The 14,108-nt window shown below is 37.3% G+C and overlaps 1 protein-coding gene across 1 annotated transcript in view; it reads left to right on the forward strand.

The window, feature by feature from the left end:
• The window catches only part of UBE2R2 (ubiquitin conjugating enzyme E2 R2), an 88,810-nt gene that overhangs the window by 53,719 nt on the left and 20,983 nt on the right, over positions 1-14,108 (forward strand). The window contains exon 2 of the mRNA XM_068551921.1: positions 9,257-9,343. Within this exon, the coding sequence (XP_068408022.1) occupies positions 9,257-9,343 (87 nt within the window). The remainder of the gene's footprint in view (positions 1-9,256; positions 9,344-14,108) is intronic.

Consider the following 14,108-nt stretch of genomic DNA (forward strand, 5'->3'; position numbering starts at 1 on the left):
ACTTTTGAAACTTTCAGCAAGTTAATAAGAAAACATGTTTTGATTGCTTTTGCTATCATGTTGGAAACATATCCTATAGCAGATGTGAGCTGATGACATAGCAGAAAAACTCAGCAGTGGGAGTATCCTCATTTCACACTATCTTCAGGCACTAATCCAAATGGAACAGCAACTCTACATTTGTTGTCAGCTGACCTATTACCCAATATAGTTGTGTTTAGGACTGGGAAGCTTTTTCTTAACTTACTCTTATTAATAACCAGGTAGCAGGAATAATTAGAATATATTCTCTATTCATATTTGTTTTTTGTTATGTTATAGCTGAAATTCCATATGAAAATAATTAGTGGGATAACAAAATTACTTTAATGTTGCACATTGGGTTAGCAAAATTTTGTCCCAAGCTGATGTATACTTCATTTCCATATATTAATGTTATCTAAATTACTTTTTGGTGTTATGCATTTTAGGGTTTCTTTTTCTTTGCCCAGAAGTTTTTGGTTTTTGTAATGTGTCACATCTGGGGAGAAGATTCTTTAAAGAAGAAAAGTATTCTTTAAAGAAACAGGGAAAAGTTATAATGAGAGCACATTAAGTTAAAAAGAAGATGAGAGGAGCTAAGGAGTATAAGAAAGAATGGGCAGAAAAGCTAGAGCATGAGGAGTCAGTGGAATTGGTGAAGCCCACTGAATACATGGTTAGACAAAATGATAAACATTGGGGAGATGCTTCTTGGTAGTCAGAAATGTGGACTGGAAGATAATCTGTTCCTAAGTTAAAAGTCATCTGCATTTGTGGCTGTACATGCATCTCACCTTCTAATTTTACAACTGAGTGATGAAATGAAATGATGCATATGAAGCATTTAACCCAATGCCTGCCATTTAGTACATACTTTGTATTATTTATTCATTCATTCATTCATTCATTTATTTATTTATTTATGGCTGCATTGTGTCTTCGTTGCTGTGCGTGGGCTTCCTCTAGTTGCAGAGAGCGGGGGCTACTCTTCGTTGCGCGGGCTTCTCATTGCTGCGGCTTCTCTTTGTTGTCCAGCACGGCCTTTAGGCGCGAGGGCTTCAGTAGTTGTGGCACGCGGGCTCAGTAGTTGTGGCTTGCAGGCTCTAGAGCGCAGGCTCAGTAGCGGCACACGGGCTTAGTTGCTCCGCGGCATGTGGGATCTTCCTGGACCAGGGCTCGAATCCATGTCCCCTGCATTGGCAGGCGGATTCTTAACCACTGTGCCACCAGGGGAGTCCCAGTATCATTGGTTTTCAACAGTGATACGTTGAATGATTGAATAAATGAAAATATTAACATAAATGCTCAGTGTGTGAATAACTAAACATAGATGTCTGGTGAGTTCAGTGATTTCATTAAGGGTACACTTAGGAGTAACCTGAGCATTTTAGGGAAAGCGTATGTGGTAATGGTACAGAAAATATTTTGGAGATACTTCTTAGGCATTTGCAAGTTAGTCAAGAAAGATATAAGGAGTTGCCTTCAAAAAGAGTCCGAGGCTAAATTACTTGTAAAGCAATTTGTATGTTTTAAGGTGTGACTTTTCAGATTTATTTCCCATATTTCTTGATACAGTCATATATGAAATTTAAAACTGTACTTCATGAATAAATTTGTAAAAGGTGTAAAAGACCACTCTTCAGTACTTAAACCAACAATTGCAAAGCTGAGTTTATTGCTTACTTAAGAGAGTTTTGCTGGTCAATCACAGTCTCTACACATAGAGCAGACTACTGATCTTATTATAGAGTTTTTGAGAAGTGTGAAGTTTAGGGATTGGTGGATTTTTCACAGTCTTTGTGGGGTTGGCATCAGCTGTGGAAGCATGGGTACTTGGCTGAGACCATTACTGATTGGTTGGTATTCAGAAGTGTGTTTGTTGACAGGAGTGTGTTCCCAGTTGGCTGGCTTTCAGAAACAAGGGACCGTTACTGATAGGTTGGCTTGCCAAAACATACTCACCAATAAAAGTTGTTTAAATGGGTTTAAAGTTGGTTCTTGTTCCGTGCCTACAGAACTGTCAGGTATTGCTTAAGCAATTTAAAACTGATTCTGATTATATATAGAATGGATAAAAACAAGGTCCTACTGTATGTATAGCACAGGGAATTATATTCAGTATCCTGTGATAAACCATAATGGAAAAGAATATAAAAAAAGAATGTGTGTGTGTGTATGTACATATATATATGTGTATACACACACATATATGTAACTGAATCACTTTGTTGTACAGCAGAAATTAATCAACTATACTGCATTTTAAAAAACTCATTCTGGTGGCTCTTTGTTACTGTGGCAACAGAACAATCTATCTTTTGCTACTAGCATATGAACTCCTTTTTATTCTTGGAGATCAAGGATTGTCCAGTTCTTCACACTGTTGTTGATTCTTCTTGAAGATGAGGTTTGATCTTTTTCTCCTTGAAAGTGAAATCTGATTTTCTTTTCAATTGTCTATAAGCATCTTTACCCCTTTATCCAAAGGAAGAGTCATTTCCCCCAACATTATTTGAATCTTTCTCCTACTTATTTGAAATGTTGCCTTTATTGTTTTCTGAATAACTTATTCTATATCATTGATCTGTGTGTAGTTTCCTCCTTTAATAGCATCTTTGTAGGATGTTTTTCTGTCTGCTAGTGTGAACCCCTCCCTGTTATTGGTTTTTATCAAAAACAGTATTATTTTCAAGTATTTTCTCTTTCACATGAACTTTATTATCACCTTGCCAAGTTCCATCATGTTCACGTGGTTAATAGTGGCATCTATTGCTATCATAATGGTATGATTATGTTAGTTATGCAAAGCACTGTAACGCTTTTAAAAAATAATTGTGTATTAGTCATCTCATTTTTTAAGCTTTTTGTATGTTTGAAATTTTCCATAATATGAAATTAGAAATAGGAGTACAGTAAACTCTTTGTGTACCCATCACTCAGCATCCATAATTAACTCATAGCAAATATGTTTAATCTATACCTTATCTACTCCTCTTCGCATTATTTTGTAACTGATTATAGACATCATATCATTTCATTCGTGAATATTTCAGAATATATTTCTAAAATATAAGGGCCTCCTTTAAAAAAGTAACCACAATGCTATTATTACAGCTGAAAAAGTTAATTCCTTAATATCCAGTCAGTGTTCACATTTCCCTTGTTCCTTGTTATAAACTTATAAATAAGTTTATAGTTTGTTCAAATCATACCCTAAGGTTTACTAGGATTGGGAATGGATAAGAGCAAGTTTTATACTTAATTAAACTTTAAAAAATTCACCGATATAATTATGGGTGAACATATATATGAAATAATATGTTTAAATTATTAATAAGGTTCTGAAAAAAAGTAATAATGGTAAAACTGAATATCAGGGAAGCACTGTAGCAGAATATTCCCCTTGATTTTAACTTCAGCTAAATTCTTTAGGATTGTAAATTCCATTGAAGGAGTTATTATAACAATTTTAAATAGCCTTACAGGGGTACACCACCCAATGTTACCTTTTTCAGTTGTAACATAAGCATAATTCAGGCATGATACATTCTTTTTTTTTTTTTCCCAGCTGCGCCATGTGGCTTTCGGGGTCTTAGCTCCCTGACCAGGAATTGAACCTGGGCCATGGCAGTGAAAGTGCTGAGTCCTAACCACTGGACCGCCAGGGAACTCCCAGGCATGATACTTTTAAAAATCAAAAATAGTTTTTGACTTTATTCTGGAGATGCTACTTTTAAAAATTTTGTGGCAATAAGTAGTGTTCAAGGTACAGAGATAAAGATAAAAGCTCAAAATATTAGTAGATGCTTAGAGAAAATATAGAAACCCAATTAACAATAGTAAGTAATTAATGTTTATTAATTATGTTTAAGTAAAAAGTAATTAGGATTTGTAAAGCTTTTAGAAAACTGGTTCCATAAGATTCAAGTTCTTCAGGTTGGGAAGAATCTCTCTAGTTGTCTTTTCTGAAGCTGGTAGTGTTATAATCAAAAGGCAGGTAAGTAAAAGCGATAAAACAAAGCGAAAATGAGCAGTCTATAAAAGAGGCTTTTTATTAAAGGTTTTCTGACATAACCTCTGCCAGTTTAATTTGCAGTTTTTAAACAAAACTCTTACACATCTTTTATTATATGTTAAACACTGTTCTCGTGCATTTTACACAAGCATTTACTCATTTAATTCTCATACCAAGCTGTTTAATTAAATACTATAAGCTTTATTTTACTGATGAGGAAACTGGAGACACAAATAACTTACTTCAAAAAACAGCTAATGAATGGCAGAGCCAGGATTCAAACCCAGGCAGTCTAGCTTCTTGAGTGGATGTTCTTTACTACTCTTTCATATTGGTGCATGTCATATGTTCTTTATAAATTTTCGTGCAACCATTCCTAGTTACTCTGCAAAGATTTCTTTTAATATAGTTAGTAGTCTAGGAAGACATTTTTGGGGACCTAAAGATTTGACTAACAATGCTAAATTTTATTGATTATTTATTTTTAGAAAGGATAATCTAATTTCCCATAGAAATATGTTAAAGGAGGTTACATTTTCAACGATCAGAGTTCCAATTTTGTATGGAAATTTTTACAATCCTGTTTTTTCAGATATGCATTATGTAACTATGTCACCATTACTAAAGCTTTCTAAAGTATATGCATATTCTGGAGATGAGGCTGATTAAATGAAAAAGATAGGAAACCACTCCTAACTTATGCCTGTCTTTTATCCCATTCAATCCATCTTTTACAGTGCTGTCCTAGAGTCATTTATTCTAAAATAGACATCTTGCCTTTGATTTTCTTTTTCTTTTTTAATAAATTTATTTATTTATTTATGGTTGTATAGGGTCTTCATTGCTGTGCACGGGTTTTCTGCAGTTGCGGGAAGCAGGGACTACTCTTGGGGTTAATGGGCTTCTCATTGCGGTGGCTTCTCTTGTTGCGGAGCATGGGCTCTAGGCGCATGGGCTCAGTAGTTGTGACCTACGGGCTTAGTTGCTCCGCGGCATGTAAGATCTTCCTGGACCAGGGCTTGAACCCATGTCCCCTGAATTGGCAAGCGGATTCTTAACCACTGCGCCACCAGGGAAGTCCCTGATTTTCTGACTTTATGTAGTTTCCCACTAAAACACCTAAACAAGGCTTCAACCTACCTTCATCCAGTCTTCTATCTCCTGTAGTTACCACCAGGCATCCCACTAGCCATAGCTGACCACTCCACATTCTTTGCACCTGGTGCCTTGCTATTTCCTCTGCTTTTATCCACCCAGGGACCTACTCAAACAACACCTAGCCATGGTACCAATACTTTATAGGCTTTCAAAGTGTACAATTTTTTATTCACAAGGTCATACAGCCATCACCACCATCTAACTCCAGTTTATTTCATCACCTCCAAAAGAAACCTCATATCCATTAGCAGTCATGCTCAGTTCTCCCCTACCACCCCTAATGTCCTTTTATTATTCCTGGATACAATTCAGAATACTGACTGCATTTAGTTGTCATGTCTCCTTAGTTTCCTCCAATATTTGATGGTTTCCCCATCTTTCTTTGTTTTTCATGACCTTGACAGTTTTGAAAAGAAGTGGTCAGGTATTGTGTAGAATGTCCCTCCATTTGGGTTTGTCTGATGTTTGTCTCATGATTAGGCTGGCTTATGGGTTTTGGGTAAGAGCACCACAGAGATGAGCTGCGTTTCTCACCACATCTTATAAGGGAGGTCATGATTTCAGCGACTTAACACCAGTGATGTTAATCTTGATCACTTGGTTAAGGTGTTGTCTGCCAGGTTTCTCTATTATAAAGTTAGTATGTCTTCCTTTCCATATTCTTAGGAAGTGAGTCATTCAGCCCAGCCCACACTTGGGGGGAGGGGAATTAAACTCCACCTCCTTAATGGGGTATATCTACATATATTTTCTGGAGGAAGATAATATATGCTGTAAGGAAGATTTGTCCCTTCCCCAATATTTTTTCATTCAATAATTTATACCAATATGCACTCATTTATTTATTTTATACCTTGGGTTATCATCCAGTACTATGAATTGCTTTACTTTTGGCCAGTATGGGCTCTTTCAGGTTGGCTCCTATGGCTTTTTGTTGTTGTTTGCTTTTTTTTGTTTGTTTTTTGTTTTTGACATGCCTCCATATTTTTTCTTTAGCATTTCCTTACTTTCAGGCACTATAAGATGCTCCATGCTCATCTTGTATTTTCCTTGCCCCACATGTAGAATCAAGTATTTCTCCAAAGAGCCTTGTTTCTTTTTATTAGAAAATGGTATTTTGAAACCAAGATATGAGGAACTGGGTATTCTTGTTGCTATTGAGGTGTGACTGCTTTTGGACTCCAGTTTTTTGCTTGTTTGCTTTAATTTTTATTTATTTATTTATTTATTTATTTATTTATTTATTTTAAAGCTTTCCCGGATGCTCCCCGACTCCCTGACTCCTTCCATCCTGGGCCACACCCTAAACATTCCCTGTCACTCGCTCTTATGGTTTCAATACTGAAACTTCATTCACTTGCTGAAATTCCTTTTTTTTAAAAAATTAATTATTTATTTATTTATTTTTGGCTGTGTTGGGTCCTTGTTTCTGTGCGAGGGCTTTTCTCTAGTTGCGGCAAGCGGGGGCCACTCTTCATCGCGGTGCGCGGGCCTCTCACTGTCGCGGCCTCTCTTGTTGCGGAGCGCAGGCTCAGTAGTTGTGGCTCACGGGCCTAGTTGCTCCGTGGCATGTGGGATCTTCCCAGACCAGGGCTCGAACCCGTGTCCCCTGCATTGGCAGGCAGATTCTCAACCACTGCGCCACCAGGGAAGCCCTATTTATTTATTTTTAAAGATTTATTTATTATTTATTTTTGGCTGCATCAGGTCTTAGTTGCAGCATGTGGGCTCTTCGTTGCGGTGCACAGGCCGCTCTCTAGTTGTGGCGTGCAGGTTTTCTCTTCTCTAGTTGTGGCGCTTGGGCTTCTCTCTAGTTGTGTCGTGTAGGTTTTCTTTTCTCTAGTTGTGGTGCGCAGGCTCCAGGGCACGTGGGCTCTGTAGTTTGTGGCGCGCAGGCTCTCTAGTTGAGGCGCATGAGCTCAGTAGTTGTGGTGCACGGGCTTAGTTGCCCTGGGGCATATGGGATCTTAGTTCCCTGACCAGGGATGGAACCCGCATCCCCTGCATGGTAAGCATTGTAAAGCGGATTCTTTACCCCTGGACCACCAGGGAAGTCCCTGGTTTTTTTTTTTAATAAGCAGCTTTATTGTGATTTTAATGTATATATACAACTCACTCATTTAAAGTACACAATTCAGTGGTTTCTAGTATATTCATAAAATTGTGCAACCATCACCATAATCAATTTTAGAACATGTTCCTCATCCCCAAAGCCCTATACGTTTTAATAGTCACCTCTGTTTCCTCCCAATTTACCCCCAGCTGTAGGCAACTACTAATCTCTTCTGGACATTTCATAAATATGTGGTCTTTTGTGACTGACTTCTTTCACATAGCTAATGTTTTTGAGGTTCATCCACATTGTAACATATATCAATACTTCATTATTTATTTATTTATTTTTTGGCTGCACCATGTGGCATGTGGGATCTTCCCTGACCAGGGATCGAATCTGCACCCCTTGCAGTGGAAGCTCGGAGTCTTAACCACTGGACCACCAGGGAAGTCCAGTACTTCATTCCTTTTAACTGCCACATAATATTCTAGTGTATGGATATATACCACCTTTTGTTCATTCATTTCCTCAGGTGATGGACATTTGGGGTTGTTCTACATTTTGTCTATTATGCTGCTGTGAACATTTCTGTACAAGTTCTTTTGTGGATGTAATGTTTTCATTTCTCTTGGACATATACCTGGTAGTGGACTTGCGTGGTACATGGTAACTATGTTTATTCTTTCAAGGAAATGCTAGACTGTTTTTCAAAGTGGCTATACCATTTTGATCCCTTCCAGCAATGTATAAAGCGTTCTAATTTCACGACATCCTGGCCAAACATTTTGTTTGTTTGTTTGTTTAATTAATTAATTAATTTACTTTTGGCTCTGTTGGGTCTTCGTTGCTGCATGCGGGCATTCTCTAGTTGCGGCGACTGGGGGCTACTCTTCGTTGAGGTGTGTGGGCTTCTCATTGCGGTGGCTTCTCGTTGCAGAGCATGGGCTCTAGGCACGCGGGCTTCAGTAGTTGTGGCATGCAGGTTCAGTAGTTGTGGCTCACTGGCTCTAGAGCGCAGGCTCAGTAGCTGTGGCGCATGGGCTTAGTTGCTCTGCAGCATGTGAGATCTTCCTGGACCAGGGCTCGAACCTGTGTCCCCTGCATTGGCAGGCGATTCTCAACCACTTCCCGCGCCACCAGGGAAGTCCTGAAGACAGAATTTTTGAGGATCCTGACTCTGCCATTTTCACTGCTGTCCTTAGCTTATTTATTCTTACCTTGTCCTTTCATTCCCTTCTTCACTCCCTCTTACTAGTACTGTTAGATGAGAATTTGTCTGGATTTTTTCATATGTGAAATGTGGGATACTGCCAAAGACATTCACTGTAGCAGTATTTACAATAGCAAAAGAGTGAAAAACAACCCAGATATTCCAAAATAAGGAAGTAGTTTTTTTTTTTTAATGGTTCATCTATATATCTGTATGATGGAACATTATGCACATACTAACAATCATATATACAAAGGAAAATGTTTATGATATGATACAGATGGAAAAAACAGTATAAAATAAAGTATATTCAAGTTTTTGAAAATAAGTTTTCTAAAGAGATGAGCATATATAAGCATCAAAAACTCTTGGAGGAGCCATATCAAAATGGTAGCATTTGTTACTTCTGGGTGGTAAACGGTGTTAAGTAAAACAAATTATCTTTGTTCTGTATTATGTACCATAAGGTTGTATTAATTATTTTTTGTTATTAAGATAAAATGTACCCATTAATGTGACACACATATTAAACTGTTTTTCATTCGTGTGTTCATTTATATAACTGTTGAGCTTTGGCAATTTAACATTAATTTTTATAAATATTTAAAGAGATAGAAGCACATGCTAATAATAACCCTGGCATTGGGGCTAACAAAATATATATGAGCTATTTTAATCTCCAGAGTCTACTGTGTAGAAAGGAGTTTTGTTGCGCTGGAGTATATCAGGGTGAATTGTTAGTTAGATGAATAACCTGTAGTCTTACTTACTAGCATTTCATTCTTTTTCTCTACAGGCGCATATTAAATTTCCTATTGACTACCCATATTCACCACCTACCTTCAGATTCTTGACCAAAATGTGGCACCCCAACATTTATGAGGTAAGAGATGTCTATTATGAATTTCTCTGAAGATTTAAGATACTATCCTTTAAAATAGCCTCCATAGCTCAGTATGCTGTGGTAGCTATGCTGTAGCCACAGAGAAGTATTCATGGTTTCCCATTTTTGGTTAACAGTCTGTAGTTGAATTGCTCAAAAATTGAGGGTAGTTTTTTTTTTTTTTTTTTTAATTTATTTATTTTGGCTGTGTTGGGTCTTCGTTTCTGTGCGAGGGCTTTCTCCAGTTGCGGCGAGCGGGGGCCACTCTTCATCGTGGTGCGCGGGCCTCTCACTGTCGCGGCCTCTCCCGTTGCGGAGCACAGGCTCCAGACACACAGGCTCAGTAGTTGTGGCTCACGGGCCTGCCGCTCTGCGGCATGTGGGATCTTCCCGGACCGGGGCACGAACCCGTGTCCTCTGCATTGGCAGGCGGATTCTTAACCACTGCGCCACCAGGGAAGCCTGAGGGTAGTTTTTTAATACCAGTGTATATTATGGTTAATTTAAGGTTGAGGCTTTAAACCTTTGCTGCTCATTGCTAAGATTATAATTCATATTTGTTAACATTTACATTTTTTTAATTTAGTAGATAAAGTCATGCAAATTTATTTGTGTACCTATCCTCTAGCTTCACAGCAAGGGTTTGTTTGTTGCTTTGATCAGAGATTCAACTTTTGGACAGGAGGGGGTGGGAATTTATCCTACTATATTTGTACTGGTGTCCTTTAAGGAGTTGCTGCATACCAGTTGAGAGCCTCTTTTGGAATAAATCCAAGGTTAGGTTCTTCTACTAGACAAGTCCACATGCCTGGGAAAATGATTTGTAGCTTTTTTGATGAAATGTACTTAGCTTTGTGCTAATTTATAAGGATGCTGAAACAATGCATTATGTTTCTCAGGATATATGGCAGGCCCACTAAAATATCCTTTGAATCTACTCCTTTACCATTCTGTAATCTTTTTCATTGCAGTAGTGCTGTGAAGTTGTAGCTGAGGCCCAGGCATTAAAATTGTTTTTTAAAATTTGCAGCCTTAGTCATAGTTCTTTTTTTGGTCAGGTGGTTATTGGCAAGCACCTTTGCTCCAGAAACAGAGCTACAGAGCCTTTAAAATGCTTATAGGCAAGGGATGGAGAACTTACTCTATAGTCCTGAATTTGGATCTCAGTCTATAAATGAGCACACTGGGGTAGCTTTATTATTTTTCACAACCTGCTTTTTCTGTCAGTCATTATCTTCATTTTTCTTTCCTTCTTAAAACAGGACAAACTAGTGCTCAAAAGGTGATGCATAGTAACATTTCCAGAAGTAGGTTCCCAGAATATTGTTTTCTTTAGTATCTTTAGTATTTGACATAATCATAATACAAATAAACAACAATGAATATGTCGTACTATTCTATATAACAAAGTTATCCTGTTGTAGGGAGAGACTGTAGAAATAATTCACTGTTCATAAGTTCAAACTGGGTTTAATACACATAGAAATATTTTTCTGTCCCTGTCCATTTAATAATCAAAAATTCTTGCCTTCAAAACTATGTGGTATAAAGCAACTATACTCCAATAAAAATTAATTTAAAAAAAATTAAAAGGAACGTGAATCCAAGAAAAAAAACCCAACTATGTGGTATGTATAGATTTTAGATAGCAAAAGAAAAGTGAGAAGACTCAAGCTTTTGTCTTGTTACTGAGAACTAATTCACCTTAGAGCCATATATTCGCCTGTTTCCATCTCAGTTATCTAATTCTCAGACCCTTCTCAACAAAGAAGCAAAAAGGAAAAAAAAAACCCCAAAACAGGATAAAGGATTCAAAGCTCTTTCAGAAGAAGGTGTAGATACACTCCCCTTTCCACTGCTTTTTCACCACTTAGGTAGACTATTTAGTTCTGTCTCTTAAGATTTAGCATTGGATCATTATTTTTTAAAATATTTTTCATATTCATAATAAAAATTTCAGCAGTAAAATAATACACGCATATCTTATAAATATGCAATTGTTTCCCATACCATAAAAGTTCTGTTTTTAAAGAAGTGTTAAGTCCTAGTTAGGAATTAAATTTGATATAATCAAATGAGTCACAAGAGACTCTTCTCACAAATTAATAATATGTTAATTTACTTTGCTGCATTCTGGAAATGGTATCAGAATTGAACTTTTTGAGGGCCCAAGTCAGTATTTGTGATTTTAGACATTAGGGCCCATGGTTCTTAGCCAAAGGGATATTCCTGGAAGTTGCTCTCTCCTCATCCATCTTATGTTGTCACCTAGAAACACAATGGACCTCAATGTCAAATTGCTCTGGTCACCAAATTGTTTACTGCAGAGTTATTTGTAATAGAACTGGGGATTAAATGGGGGAACAATGGCAACAATGTCAACAGCAACAAGACAAAAATACAAAAGCAAAAGCCTACACAAATGCCAAAATATGTGAATTGATGAGTTTTTGTATATTAATAACTTCATGAGTATTAAAAATATAAGGACTATTTTTGGTAGAAAATAGTTTTATTTTATCAAGTTTTTAAAACTATAAGAGCTTTGGTTACAGTTTTATTAAATACATTCACAGACACATTACTGCAGCCGCAAAAGTTATAAATACTGCTGTGTTATTTGAATGAGTTTAATTAATTTAACATTTCTAATATCATTGCCACATTTGTGAAATTTATAAATACCAAGGGGAAGCTTGGAGAACAAAATAAATTTAATATGAGCTTGTCATCAATGATCATACTGCACAGTCCACTCCTTCTTGCTTCATAATATGTTGAGTGATCTCAATAACAGTTTCCTGGTTATGTTTGTTACTGTGTGCTCAGAAGTAGATAACCAATGAAGCCCATTTGCTTCACAAACCGTGTATTAAAATGAGGTTTTTGTACACTCTTCACTGTGAACTTCAGAGCTATGGCAACTCAGAACCTCACTGCTCTTAGTATGTATTTATTTAAATAATTTTTTTGGTAATAGACTAATATTTAGAATAGTTAGTTTTGCCACAAAATTAAATGGAAATTATACAGAAGTATTTAGCATTTGATGATCCTTTTATTACTAGTGAGTTGTAGGACACAGTATGGCTCTTTCTTTTAAAAAATAATAAAGATGTTGGATGTTTTTTGAAGGAGTATACAGATCATTTTTCCTGTATAGTGTTTACAGATGAATGTCACAGGTGTAGTCATGAAATAAATGTTACAGTAAGATGGTGTATTTTAGGATACTTGATAGCCAGTAGGAAAATATTTTGCTGTTTTACGTAAGGTTCTAGTTCTGAAGAGTTATTCTTGATTCTAGACTCAGATGATTCTCAAGACATTATACTAATCTCTGTAGCCACTGACACGGCAAGGATATACCAATTTGGCTACTATTCCACTATCATTAGGGCATGGTGTTCGTAAATGTTATTGTTTTAATAATGATTAAAAATAGATCCTACTGTTTTAATATAACTCCGGCTGCCATAGCAAAATACCATAGATGCATTAGCTTAAAACAACAGAAATTAACTTTCTCACAGTTTAGGAAACATAGTTTCTACTGAAGACTCCTCCTGGCTTATCTCTGTGTCTTCATGTGGCTTGAGAGGAGAGAGAGCACAAGCTAGCTCTCTGGTGTCTCTTACAAGGTTTTTTTAAAAAATTAATTAATTAATTAATTATTGGCTGCATTGGGTCTTCATTGCTGTGTGCGGGCTTTCTCTAGTTGTGGAGAGTGGGGGCTACTCTTCATTCCGGTGCATGGGCTTCTCATTGTGGTGGCTTCTCTTTGTTGCAGAGCACGGGCTCTAGGTGCATGGGCTTCAGTAGTTGTGGCACATGGGCTTAGTTGCTCTGCGGCACGTGAGATCTTCCCGGACCAGGGCTTGAACCCATATCCCCTGCATTGGCAGGCGGATTCTTAACCACCGCGCCACCAGGGAAGTCCCTCTTAAAAGGTTTTAAAAAGGTTTTTGCCAAGTCTGCAGAGCAATTGCTTTTTGGAATAGTAAAATTTAGGCTATGTAGGTGGAAAATGGGTCTGATTACATATAGTTTATGATCTTTGTATTTATTTATATGGATGATAGGCCATTAGGAGCGAAGTGGATGAGACCCACAATCAGCGCTTCGAAAACTGAAAGAACTCAGTGTATCAAGAGGTCCTTTACAATAAAGCTGTAATTATAAATTATATTTTGAAATTACACAGAAAAGATCAGGTAAAAGCAAAGATACTGTGTCAGTTGGGAGTCTCCAGAGAAACAGAACCAATAGGATATATAGAGATATATGTAAGAGGAGATTTATCATAGGAATTGGCTCACGTGGTTATGAAGACTGAGAAATCCCACAGTCTGCCTTCTGCAAGCTATAGAGCCAGGAAATCTGGAATTATAATTCAGTTTGAGGCCGTAGGACTGGGAGCTGTTGGTATGAGTCCCAGAGTCCCAGGACCCAAGAACTAGGAGTTCAGATGTAGCAGCCCAAAAAGAGAGAGAATTTGTCCTTCCTCTGCCTGTTTGTTCTGTTCAGGCCCTCAAAGGATTCGATAATGCCTATCACATCATCATGATGAGGGCAAGTCTTTTTTACTCAATCTACCGATTCAAATACTAATCTTTTCCAGAAACACCCTCACAGATACACTCAGAAATAATGTTTTACCAGCTATCTGAGCATCCCATAGCCCAGTCAAGTTGACACACAAAATTAACCATCACAGATAGCTCTCTTTTTCTACCATTCCCCCCTTGTCATCCACATTATGGTC

The sequence above is a fragment of the Eschrichtius robustus genome, chromosome 10 (genome assembly GCF_028021215.1).
Source record: "Eschrichtius robustus isolate mEscRob2 chromosome 10, mEscRob2.pri, whole genome shotgun sequence".
NCBI classification, from domain to species: Eukaryota; Metazoa; Chordata; class Mammalia; order Artiodactyla; family Eschrichtiidae; genus Eschrichtius; species Eschrichtius robustus.